Here is a 13,516-nt window from a genome sequence, read left to right as displayed (position 1 = left end):
ATACTCAACCTGTGAACTATGACTAAATATCTCCAAAAATACTTAATTATGATCTATAACGGTAGCACATGACAGTTATGAAGTAGCAATAGTTGGGATCAGCAGAGCATGAGGAAGTCATGCAGGGTTGCAGCATCAGGAAGGGTGAGAACCACTGCTCCGAGTTGGTGCTTTGTGACCGCATCTGCACGTTTTCCACGTTTTGCAGACACCATGACCGGAAGATGTGTATAATAGGACTAAGCGTGCTCTTGGAGCTGCAGAACCGACCTCCTGCCGTGGATGCTGTGGCTGCACAGATCCTCCCCTCCATTCTCTTCCTTTTCCTTGGCCTGAAGCAGGTCTGTGCTACACGACAAACAGTAAACCGTGAAAATCACTCAAAGGCAGAGAAAGCTGACATAGAGGAAAATGGTAAAGTCTTCTACTCATGATTTGTACTATAGTTGGTTTTGCTTTTAAAAATTGATTAATTTATTATAAAAATTAAATTATTTTATGTGCATGGGTGATTGCCATTATGTATGTATGTATGTATGTATGTATGTATGTATATATGTATATATGTATGTATGTGCGCCACATGTGTGCCTAGGACCTGTATAGGCCAGAAGAAAGTGTAGAATTTCCTAGAACTGGAATTCAGATTGCTGTGAACCACCATGTAGTGCTGTGAACCAAATCCGGGTTGTCTGTGGAACAGCCACTGCTCTTAACCACAGAGCTATCTCTCCAGACCCATACTTTGCTTTAAAAAAGTTAAAAAATATGTACTTGTTTGGGTACGCATGTGTGCGGATGTCAGCGAACAATTTACAAGAGTTTGTTCTCTGCTCCCACCTGAGTCCCGGGGATTGAACTCAGCTTCCAGGCCAAGCGCCTTTACCTACCGAGCCATCTCCACAACCCAGTGCTTTTTTGAGCTAGGCCTTGCTTTGTAGCTCAGACTAACCTTAAGCTTACGACATTCCTGCTTTAGTCTCCTGTGCACTGGGATTGTGTGTGCACACTGTCGTTTCTGACTCAGATTTTGATTTCAGCATGTGTTTTCTTTAAACTGTAGCCTGTTTGGAGTCATTAAACAGATTGACATTCTCTGGCCTTTGACCCATTTAAACTGGGGCTTGGGTGACTTACACATTTCATCATGTAGGATATATTTAGATCTGTGCTCCTCTTGACACTGAAAACTCTCAGTGACTTCTAAATGGACCCTAGTAGATGTGTTTTTCTCTTGATAAGTCTATGTGTTAGAGAATCAGGCGGTCTTGACTATGAATTCTCTTGATAAGTCTGTGTGTTAGAAAGTCAGGCGGTCTTGACTATGAATTCTCTTGATAAGTCTGTGTGTTAGAGAATCAGGCGGTCTTGACTATGAATTATCTTGATAAGTCTGTGTGTTAGAGAGTCAGGCGGTCTTGACTATGAATTATCTTGATAAGTCTATGTGTTAGAGAGTCAGGCGGTCTTGACTATGAATTCTCTTGATAAGTCTGTGTGTTAGAGAGTCAGGCGGTCTTGACTGTGAATCAGCAACAAGACTTACTTTCATGGTGTAACTAAAGGTAGCTACCATTAACTGAATTGACTCCCTAGATTAAGTGTCAGTTCAAGAGTTTATAGAGATTGATCCTTTTCTTAATGGTTTTTGGGTAATTCATCTTCAAAGATTATAATATTGAGTTATTTAAGGTTTAAAGAAACTTAGAATAAAATGCATAAATGCAGGCAATTTAGCCATCAAGAATCACAGGGCTGGAGAGATGGCTCAGCGGTTAAGAGCACTGACTGCTCTTCCAGAGGTCCTGAGTTCAATTCCCAGCAGCCACATGGTGGCTCACAGCCATCTGTAATGGGATCTGATGCCCTCTTCTGGTGTGTCTGAAGACAGCTACAGTGAACTCAGATACATAAATAAATCTTAACAAAACAAACAAACAAACAAACAAAACCAGAATCACAGGGTTGACAAGGTGTTTCAGTGAGTAAAGGTGCTTACTACCAAGCCTTATGACCTGGGTTCAAGCTCCAGAACCTACCTGGCAGAAGGAAAGAACTGACTCCTGCCAGTTGTACTCTGGCTTGCACACATGTGCAGACACATACATAAATGCAATAAAAATGGTCAGGGTAAGGTTGTTACCCTTGGGGCTAACTCAGCAGTAGAGCACTTACCTAGCATGTACAACTCCTGTAATTTGATCTCTACCACTTCAAAAGTACTTGTCAGCATCAAGGATATTTGATGGAGCCTGGTGTGATGGTGCACACCTCTAGTCCCAGCATTTGGGAGGCAGAGGCAGGCACATCTATATAAATTCAGAGCCAGGCTGGTCTATACAGGGAGTTGCAGGATAGTCCAGGCTGCCTGGAGATACCCTATTGCAAACAAGCAAAGAATATTATTACATGGTTATTTGTCTAATAAGAAGACACGAAACTACTTTTGGGAACCCAGGAAGTTGCATTATCCAGCTCCAATGAAGTTGTTTTCTCTTGTTAAAGACAGACACTTTGAGCCGGGTGGCACACACCTATAATCCTGGTATTGTGGAGGATGAGGAAGGCAGATCTCTTGAGTTTGAGGCCAGCCTGGTCTACAGAGTTAGTTCCTGGTCAGTGAGGACTACGTAGAGAAATCCTGTCTCAAAAAACAAAACAAAACCAAAAACCCCCAAACAACAAGCAAACAAACAAAAAAAAAACAATAGAAAAACCAAAACAAACCAGACACTTTGTTAGTTGAGAAATATCAGAATTTCCATAAAATGTACATCTATATTTTACATGCTAAATTCTGTGATTTCCACAAGTTTAGATTTAAGATATTTTCATCAATAAATAGGAATCATCCTATAGCATTAATATACAAGGAGTTTTAAATCACTCATATCCCACCTCGGCATGAATTGATCTTTCTGCAAGCTTAAGTAGATCTTTTGAAGTAACTTCCTTCCTCTTCCTTCCCTGTCCTCCTATTTTTTCCTTTGAATGAACATATGCTAAAAACTACAGAACTGGGGGCTGGGGATTTAGCTCAGTGGTAGAGCGCTTACCTAGGAAGCGCAAGGCCCTGGGTTCGGTCCCCAGCTCTGAAAAAAAAAAAAAGAACACACAAAAAAAACCAAAAAAACAAAAAAAACCCTATAGAACTGTTTTTCAGCTTATTATCTTTATAATTTCTTGCTTTTTAAACTATTTATTGGTTCATGACTAGTGTGGTCGAGAGGGAATGCCCTGGACTTGTTGACTTTCTTCATACTGACGTGGAATGATGAACTGGCCGAGGTGCTTTTCCTGTCTTAGTAATTACATCTGTGCCATCTGCTTGTTTCCAAACCGTGGTTTCTTGCTTTATCCATAAAGCCGCCTTGTCGATCTTGTCTTGTTTTTACTATTGGGAAGGCCTTGTGTAGAAGGGCCTGTGTTGTGTGGGTCACTTGACATTTGACCACAACTTAGAACAACAGAAACCTTGTCATTGCTTTGAAGGTTGGGGAGTCAAAGATCAAGCTGCTGCTGTCAGATTTGCAGTTCAGCTAGACGGGTCCCAAACTCATAACCCTGCCACCCTCTTGTCTCCAGCTCTGGGATTACAGCCCAGCGATACTAAGCCTGGCTTGTATTGATTGCTATTAACATATTGATTGTTGGGGTGGATGTGTCGTTGAGGTATTTCTATACAAGCATATGCTGGGTTGTGACCAATGTCACCTGTTATTCCTGGGCATCCTCATCTCCCTCCCCATTGCCCTCCACACTCTGAGTAGTTCCTCTTTACTTTCATGTCCTTACTGTTCTTCCCACCCTGGTACATCTGCAAAGGGAAAAAGTGATGGTTTGTTTTTAAATGAGATGGCTTATTTCACTGACCGTGATGGTCTCCAGTGCATCTGTTTCCTGTAAGTTATGTTCTTCACACCCCTCCTCCTCCTCTTCTTCTCTTCCTTTTCTTCCTTCTCTTCTTCTTTCTATCTTCTTCTTCCTCCTCCCCTTCTTTTTTTTTTTTTTTTTTTGAGGCATGGTTTGTTACCTAGTCCTGGCTGGCTTCACACACACAGGAATACTTCTGTCCTAGCCTCGCTGGTACTGTGTTTACAGGCATGTGTTTACTCTGTGTTATGTTGTTATTTTTGCCATAGTTTCTTTATGCATTTATTTGTTGAGGGGCACCTAGGCTGATGTCATTGTTTGGCTATTGTGAATACTGATGCCTGCCTTGAGCTTGGGTATGTAGATTTTTCTGTAGTAGATGGCTTTGATTCTTTAGGTATTTAATCCATAAATGATATATCTGAATCATATGGGATATTGACTGATTGGTTGGTTTAGGTGTTTTTTCAAAAGTATATTTTAAAAATTTTAATTTGCGTGTGTGTGTGTGTGTGTGTGTGTGTGTGCGTCTGCGTCTGTGTGTCTGCTCCCTTTGTGAGGGTTAAGGACTGAGCTCGGGTCGTCAGACGTACTCAGCAAGTGCATTTACCAGCCTGATTTGGAGTGTAGCTATCACTGTTCTAGACCTCACTATGTAGGTGAAGAGTTGCTTTGAACTCGCAGTGATCCTCCTGCCTCTATCTCCTAGTGTTGGGACTATAACCCTGAGCCCCCCACACTTGGCTAGAAGTTTTATTTTTAATTTTTTTGAACAATTTTCATTACTGACTTTCTAATGATTGGATTATTTTACATTCCCAATAGTGAAGCAGAAGGGTTCTTTCTCTTTTTCTCTCATCATCACCAACATTATTTTTTGTTTTCTTTTTAATTTTTTTAATTTTTAAGATTTATTTATTTATTTATTTATTTTTGTCTAACACTGGTCAGAAGAGGACTCCCTAGAACTGGGGTTATGAATGGGTGTGAGCCCCCATGTAGGTGCTGGGATTAGAACCTGGATCCTATGGCAGAGGAGTCACTGAGCCATCACTCCAACTCCTGTTGTTTGTTTTCTTAATGGCTGCCCTTCTGACAGGGCTGAAATGGAAACTCAGTGTTGAGTTGCATTTCCCCGATGGCTATGGTTGTTTAATGTTTTTCTACATTTATTGGTCATTGGTACTAATTCCCATCAGAAGAACAGGGAGAATCTGCAGTTAGACAGTACTCATACGTTCCTAGGGTGGCCATGGTGCAGCATCTGCAGTGTTCAGCCTGAGTCATTGAGCTGAAGAGGGCGAGGCCAGTCAACTACTGCAGCAGAGATAAAGTTTACAACTGTAGATGGATTCTGTGGTGGCTTCATGTTTTCACAGTGTTTTGTAATCCTTGTTTCTCATCCTTTCACATAATTAATGGCCCCCAGAGGAGATTTCCAGTGAGGAGGAGGAGGAGACAAGTGTAAACGCTCAAGCTATGCAGTCACAGATCTGCAGAGGCGAGGAGGAGGAGGATGACGACTGGGATGAAGAAGTGGTGGAGGAGACAGCCCTCGAGGGCTTCAGCACCCCACTGGACCTCGACAACAGCGTGGATGAGTACCAGTTTTTCACACAAGCTCTGCTGAGTACGTCTTCTCTTGTCATTCCCCCTGACCCCATTCTCCAATCTGAAGTTATGCTTTCAAACATCTTAGATTTCTTCCTGTTAGAAGTTGTTTGGGGATCCCCACCACCACCACCACTGTATTGGTATAGACTTTTAGAATTTTATCTTTTTATCTTTCCTTTTAGAAATAACCAAACATACATCAAGTGAAAAAAGTTAGCATAATAACACACGCAAAGGCTGTCCTAAGTTCCATTGCTGTAGCATCAGCATCAGGGTGAGCCTGCAGGTCACCTTTAAAGGAGTTATTTATCAGTTATTTATCAAGCCCCCATCTCTGTCACAACTGAGACTTCATTGGTTGATGAGCAGAATATAGAGACAGTTCAGTTCTTAGCATGTGTACGAAAACTCTGAAGAGCCACACTGTGTGCAGGTACCCAAGAGCCACACTGTGTCCTCGTACCCACATGAAGAGCCGCATACTCTTTCTCTTTGAACTTACTCCAGTCGTGCTCCAGACTCAGACTTAGCAAATTTCCTTAAGAACTCAGGTGACCAGACGCTCGTAGTCCTTAGTTCCACCGACTCACAGTTTCATGCCACATACAGAACAGACTCAGAATTTCCATTTTCCACAGCATATCACAACTGTTAGGAAAATGGACTGCCGTGACCAGAGGTGTTACGGTTCTGACAGAGCACAGGCCAAGGAATGGTTTTAAATGGGATGAGATGGGATTATAAGTGATGAGACTCCTTAAAGCCATGTGTCGGAAGGCCTTGTATACAGTGGGAGATGTGAATGGGAAGCACAGGCTCCGTGCCACTGTGGCAGAATGGAGAAATGACAGACACAGACACACAAAGAAATTGGGATCAGGTGGGATGCGCTCTCCGATAAAGAGGCTGCAGCACCCTGGAAGCTCAGCGAGTTTATTGCAATCAGTTGAAGAGGGAGGAGAGTTTTTTATGTACAGCTGAACAAGGAGGCAGGTTTAGCTCATCTGCGTAGAATAAATTCTTCCTCTGAAGGAGCATCTTCAGGTTGCAAACACTGGGTGGCAGGAGTTAAGAGGAGCTATGGTGGACATTTTCTGCACACACCGTCAATATTTGCACATGGACTCAAGGGAGGCTTTGCCATTCTCTGAGCCTCATTCATAGAAAACTTTGCCTTCCCATAGGACTGAGGCACTGGAGTCCTTGACATGGCTGAACTCATGTCAGTGACACACATTTGACTCAGGACTTCACTTGTTTCCTACAGATAAAACTGAGGAATAAGCCAATGAAACACTTAGCAAATTATTAGTCTAATAGTTGCACTAGAAGAAATTAAATAATATCTATTATTCATTTTATGGTTCAATAATGTTTCTGTGGTTCTGTTACTTCTACTGTTAGATGCTTAAGATTCTCATGTGTGTGCAGTATTTTTCCCAACTATGCAATGCCAACATAACACACCACCATTATTTAATTTTGCCACAAGTATAGAAGTATTCTGAAAGCCAGCTGTAGAGATAGAAATTGGAAAGTGTGCTTCAGGGTGGCTGTCAGTAGACATGGTGTGCATCCTGACCACCTCAGCAGTTTTTCAGTCTCCAGTTTAGAAGCTCCTCCGGTGGGGTTATGGCCATCTGCAGACAAGCTTGGACAGACCACCAGGAAAAAAGCCTCTGAGAAATCCCTAGGAAGGAGGGCAGGACCAAGGGTGGCTGCCTTGGATATGAGCCCTTTGCCCAGTGCAGAGTGGAGTGTTTTCCCAAAAGCTGTTGACCTTATGTGGTAGTTTACTTGTGGGACAATTCGGTCAAAGTGCAAAATCTGGAGGAGCGCAGGCAATGTGAGATTGCTAGATCAGGACTAGCAATGGAACTATGGAACTGGATGGGGGGAGCCTGTAGGTAGAGGACTTTAAGAGACAGGCAGAGGACCGGATGTGGGCTGGGCATGGCTACAGATGTGAAGTGTTTGTAGTGATTTCCTAAGAGGCCAATAGAGCTAGCGAGGAAAATGGGAGATTGCAAGCATTTAGAGGAAAATGTTAAACTTTGTTTCAGTTGTGCTAAATTTGAAGTATTTAGCTGGAAAAGTCCAGGAAAAGAAGGGAAGGGTGTGTTGGGCCCACAGTGCAGAAACTGAGCCGGCGGGGAAGGCAGTAAGAAGAGCCCAAGGAGGACGGTAATGAGGGAGCCTCGATGTTTCCCAGTGTCAGAATTTTAGGGAGTAGCTGGGAAAACTTCCAGAAGAAGATAGAAGAAGACAATTTGGGAAACCACAGGTTCGTGAGAGTTATTTTCCTTGGGGCTCCTGATAGTTGAGTATCAAGTGGGCCCTCAGAAATGACTATTAGGATCAGACTCATGACCCTGCCTACTACTGTGTGACAATCTCATTGTGATTTGTTCATGCTACTTACCTATCCTGAGATGATAATGGTCACTGGCTCTCTCACCTTTTCTCCTCCAAACCCCACGAAATGCTGTAGCTGTGCAGAATCGGGATGCTGCCTGGTACCAGCTGCTGGTGGCACCACTCAGTGAGGATCAGAAGAGAAAGCTACAGGAGGTGTACACGTTGGCAGAGCACCGAAGGACACTGGCAGGTCAGCCATTCCTTTCCAACTTGGAGTTGTGTGTCACCATCTGCCTTACTTGATTAAAATGGCTGAAGACCAGCCTTCATGATAATGAAGGATTCCATTGTCACATAGCTGTGCTTGTTTTGTTTTTAAGACGGGGTTTTGCCATGTAGCTAGGCTGGCCTGAACTTGTAATCCTCTTATTTTTATCTGTATGTACTGGAGTTACTGTGCTCCTCCTGGGCTGAATGGTTCTTCTTTATCTCTATTCAAGATACTGGGGTTTGAACTCAGAGCTTTGTACATGTTGGGCAAATAATCTCCCAGTGAGCTACAACCCTAGTAGTTGTTGTCCTCCACCTCCCCCTTCCCTCCCCCTTCTTCCTCTCCTCCTCCCCGTCCCTCTCCTATGTCTGTCTGTCTTTTTAGCTGGCCTGGAACTCACTGTGTACCCCACACTAACTTCAAACTCAACTATCCTTCTGCCTCAACCCCCCTGAGGGCTCAGATTACAGGTGTGTGCAGGGATCTGGGAAGCAAAGAGGAGATGGGGCTGGGGTCCTAGTATCTCCTTTAAAAGCACACCCCATGGGGCTGGAGAAGGGTGCTCAATAATTAAAGAGTCATTGCTATTCTTGCATAGAATCTGGGTTAGGTTCCCAGCACCCATATCAGGTGGCTCACAACTACCTGTAGCTCCAGTTTCCTTTTGTGATGCCCTTTTCTGGCTTCTTGGACACTTCACACATGTGGCATAAACCCCTCTCACACAGGTGCATGTGTGTATGCATGTGCACATACACACATATACACACACATACACACAAAAATAAATCTTTAAAAAAGCATACCCAGTAACCTCACTTCCTCCAGTGAGGCCTCTCCTCTTAGAGGTTCCACCTCCCAGTCGTGCCTTAGGCTGGGAACAGAAGTTCAGCATGTGGACTTCAGGGGACATTTCTGACCTAAACCAGGGAAAGTCCTTATAATTGTAGGGATTCATGTGTTGGTGACTGTTAATTTTCAGTTTTTAAGGAGAAATTGTTTAATGTTAGGATTCTGAGCTCCCTCCTGGGTTGTTAATTGGAAAGACTTGTGCTTAGAAAGTATTTCAATAGAAGACATGGGGAGTTTTAGGTGAGGAGTGTTTAGATCCGGGCGTGGGTAGGGGAGTGACACATCTTTTGTTAGCTACATCGAGGAGTGGAGCCTGTAGCTATTGGCTTGCAGCTTCAGAACTGTTTACATTTCTCTTATGCTAGCAAATGGGTTTTCCACGTCAAACATAAAGGCTGGCATCCGGTTAGGCAGACCAATACCAGGAATCACCCTCTTTTCAAGTTGAAATCTGTAAAAGGAACCAGGCCTGGGAGGGGAGGGTGGTGTCTGTAATCCCAGCACTTGGTGTGTAGAGACTGGACAATCAGGAGTTGAAAGCCATCCTCAGCTGGATATCAAGTTAGAGGCCGGCTTGAGCTACGTGAGGCCCTGTCTGGAACAAAACAAAACAGTACACTATCATAAAAGCCTGTTTTTTTTTTTTTTTTTTTTTTTTTTTTTTTATTTACTTGAGTATTTCTTATATACATTTCGAGTGTTATTCCCTTTCCCGGTTTCCGGGCAAACATCCCCCTCCCCCCTCCCCTTCCTTATGGGTGTTCCCCTCCCAACCCTCCCCCCATTGCCGCCCTCCCCCCATAGACTAGTTCACTGGGGGTTCAGTCTTAGCAGGACCCAGGGCTTCCCCTTCCACTGGTGCTCTTACTAGGATATTCATTGCTACCTATGGGGTCAGAGTCCAGGGTCAGTCCATGTATAGTCTTTAGGTAGTGGCTTAGTCCCTGGAAGCTCTGGTTGCTTGGCATTGTTGTACTTTTGGGGTCTCGAGCCCCTTCAAGCTCTTCCAGTTCTTTCTCTGATTCCTTCAATAGGGGACCTATTCTCAGTTCAGTGGTTTGCTGCTGGCATTCGCCTCTATATTTGCTGTATTCTGGCTGTGTCTCTCAGGAGCGATCTACATCCGGCTCCTGTCGGTCTGCACTTCTTTGCTTCATCCATCTTGTCTAATTGGGTGGCTGTATATGTATGAAAAGCCTGTTTTTTTAAGGTTACTTTAAACTCTCTCACCTGAAGCAATCATTCCCTCCCCACTTTTTTTTTTTTTTAATAGCAGGGCAGTTCCACATTTGAGGACAGGAGCATCTTCTCTGCATTTAATTTTGGAGCTGCGCCCAGCAACACCCGGAAGGCGCGTCCACCGTGCACCGATCGGCGTCACCGCTGCTGCTTAGTACACGGGTTGAGGGCCAAGAGGGAAACAAGGGACTGAGTCGTCGGCATCAGGCGGCCACGGACCTGTTCTCCCTTTCCTTGACCCTTCTCACCCTGGAATATATATATTTTTAACAGCTACTGTAATGTATGAAATTTTAAAAAAGCAGAATCATTGATTGGAAAGGACAGAGCGTCCGCTCTGAAGGCTGAACGCTGAGGGTTTAGAGTTCTGTATCGGCGCATGTCTCAGGTTTTTGCCATGAAGAATCAGTGGATTTATGCAGATAACAGTGCCTTCTGTTGTACATGAATAATCAGAAAACAATTTTTTTGGAGTGCATTGCAATTTTTTTTAAAGCATAAAACATATTTCTAGATATCCTGTAAACCTTGGTTATGTCATTTCATTCTGCATTTTTCTCTGTGAGTTGACCGTCAGGCAGTTAGTGCAGGTCTCACTCTGGCTTCAGAAGCATCCCTGCACCCTTGGACCACCCTGTGCCCAAAGGCTTCCTTCAAGGGTCGGAACTCAGGCAGTGGCTCTGGTTTTACCTAAGACATCTGTGGCTATCCTAAGAACTGTCTGGTTTTCCTAAGACATCTGTGGCTATCCTAAGAACTGTCTGGTTTTCCTAAGACATCTGTGGCTATCCTAAGAACTGTCTGATTTTCCCTAAGACATCTGCGGCATCCTAAGAACTGTTAAATTCAGTTTCCCACCACATTTTCTCTCTGAGGGGGATGATGATTCTTTCAGGATCGAAAGTGTATTGATAATATTGACAACCTGCTAATTTCAGGCTTCACCCGCCTCTTGGCAGCCAGCAGCAGGGACTTGTCAGTCACTGGGCTTAGCAGAAAGACTGACGGTCTTATGGGTCATGTGTTTAAGTAATACTGCAGGGGTTGTGGGCATCCCAATATGAAAGCACACTGAAGTTCTAAGCAGAAGGTGACTCCTGGGTGGGGGCTCGGTCAGTAGTTACCATTCCAACCATGTTGGACAGGGCCCAAAGCATTTTATAATTTTTTTCCTTTCTCCATTCAACCCTCCCTTCTTTCTTTGTGAGAGAGAGAGACAATTTCTGTATGCAACCCAGGTTGACCTCAAGATTGCAGTCCTCCTGAGTCAGCCCCATGGCTGTTAACACACCCAGCCGGTGGGTTTTGCTACGTAGTTCTGGCTGGACTGGAACTCACTCTGTGGCTTAGGCTGACCTCAGACTTGCAGCAGTCCTCCCTCAGCTTCCCAGGGCTTGGAGTTACAGCCGTTACAAATGGTAGACGTCTTTTCATTTAGTAAGAAGACCCGACAGCTCTAACCTAACAATCTGCTCTTCACGGTCTGAAGTCTCTCCAGCCTGACTTGGCTTAGTCTTTATTACGGCTCAGTTGCTTTTTCATAAATTCCTCAAGGGTTGGTCTCTTGGCCAGCTGGGTTTACAGGTGAGTGATGACGTCACTGTCGCAGATGGCTTTTCCCGCACTGTTCAAAAGCAGACTATGAACCACTGTGCTTTCATTCGGCAAAATGAAAATATGTTATCAGGACTCGAAATATTTCTGGATGTGATACAGATTTTGTTTGTGTGAAATACCTGCAGCTTAAATTTCCATCAGCAACTGGCAGGATTTTCCGGGTGATTCCTGAATTGTCAATCCTTACTTGTATTCTTTTTTTTTTTTTTAATTTAGGTTATTTAATTTTTTTTCAGAAGTAGCTTTGAAAAGCCATGTGTTTCAGAGTGAAATCACCCTGTATTTTGCCGTCTCTCATTTTTCAGGGCACCAAAGCTGCGTGTCCCCCAGCAGTTAGAAGGGGAAGATTGCATTGCGGGGGCTTTAGAGCTCTGAAGTGGTCCGTTTTCTCCCATGTCTTATGTGGTTTAATTGTAACATAGGTAGTATGCCTTCACACTGGATCCCGGGGGCATGGGCTTTGGAGATCTTACTTCGTGGTGAATTGCCATCTGCAGTATTGAAGGGAAGACATATTCCTGCGCATCACCATACCTTGTTTTTAAAGCCAGAGTCATTGTATGATTTTTATTACCTGAAGTGCTCACCGGAATGTGATCTGGTTACCTTGGAAATGCAGGAACTTTTATGAATGTACTGTAAAATAAAATGTGGGCTAATCCCCAGGAGCTGAACTCTGCTATATGGAGTGTTTTCAGGAATGTGGAGTTGACCATGCTTTCCTGACTCCTAGGAACCTGGGACAAGGGGCTGTTGGCACTGAGGGGAGAAGTCGGGGCCCACATGTTTCATCATGGACAGGAGAGCATGGCAGCACTTCTGCAGGCCACTCTAGTGCTTACTGGTAGGCAAATGGTAAAGAGGATCAGACAGGAGGAACACTAGTTTGAGGCCAACCTACATTAAACCTTTCTCTCTGGACATGGTTGCATATACCTGTAATCCCAGCACTTGGTAGTAGGCAGGAAGTCATAAGTTCAAGGTCATCCTCATCTACACAGTAAGCTAAAGGCCAGCCTGGGTGATGTAAGACTGTCTCAAAAATAAATGAATAATTTAAATAAAAAAATTTAAATATAAAAACTGAATTGAATAGCATGTTCAAATAAGTTAACATGCCAACAGGACAAAACCATTGTCCTTTCACTAAAGGTGGAAAAGTATTGGATAAAATTTAGCGTCCTCCAATAATGAGAATGTTAAAGGTCCAGTACAGCAAGAATTTGCCTCAATAGAGTTCCATTTGTGTTGAGGTCAGGTGACACTATTAAATGGGGGAAGTTAAAGCCTTTCTTCTGAGAACTGGAATTAAGACACGGGTGCTAACTTTAGATGTTTCAATAGCCCTGTAAGGCCTAGCCTGAGAAATAAGGCAAAAGAAAGAAACAGAGGGCACTGAAATTAGAAAGAAGACTTCATTTCTGTTTGTAAATAGCATGGTTTTTATATTTTAAACTTTTTTTTTGACAAAATATTTTTCAGACAGTGTGTTCTGGTTATGACTTTTTCTCTCCTCCAGTTCCTTCCAGATCCTCCCCACCATATATTTTCTTGTTACACTGTGTGTGTGTGTGTGTGTGTGTGTGTGTGTGTGTGTGTGTGTATGTGTGTGTGTGTGCATGTATGCATGTATGTGTGTATGAGTGTGTATGTTTGTGAGTGTGTGTGTATGTGAATGTGTGTGTGGGTGTA

At 43.6% G+C, this 13,516-nt stretch overlaps 1 protein-coding gene across 2 annotated transcripts in view; it reads left to right on the top strand.

The window, feature by feature from the left end:
• The window catches only part of Ipo8 (importin 8), a 64,493-nt gene extending 51,995 nt beyond the window's left edge, over positions 1 to 12,498 (top strand). Inside the window, 4 exon segments of one of the 2 annotated variants that reach the window (NM_001400882.1) lie at positions 209 to 414; positions 5,303 to 5,503; positions 7,979 to 8,095; positions 10,245 to 12,498. In NM_001400882.1, the coding sequence (NP_001387811.1) occupies positions 209 to 414; positions 5,303 to 5,503; positions 7,979 to 8,095; positions 10,245 to 10,261 (541 nt within the window). In that variant the 3' untranslated portion in view covers positions 10,262 to 12,498. 2 annotated transcript variants of the gene reach the window in all.
• Positions 12,499 to 13,516: the final 1,018 nt, after the last annotated feature.

This window comes from Rattus norvegicus, chromosome 4, assembly GCF_021556685.1.
Source record: "Rattus norvegicus strain SHRSP/BbbUtx chromosome 4, alternate assembly SHRSP_T2T, whole genome shotgun sequence".
Lineage (NCBI taxonomy): Eukaryota > Metazoa > Chordata > Mammalia > Rodentia > Muridae > Rattus > Rattus norvegicus.
The sequence above is the reverse complement of the archived record's forward strand: the minus strand, read 5'-3'. Positions and strand labels throughout refer to the sequence as shown.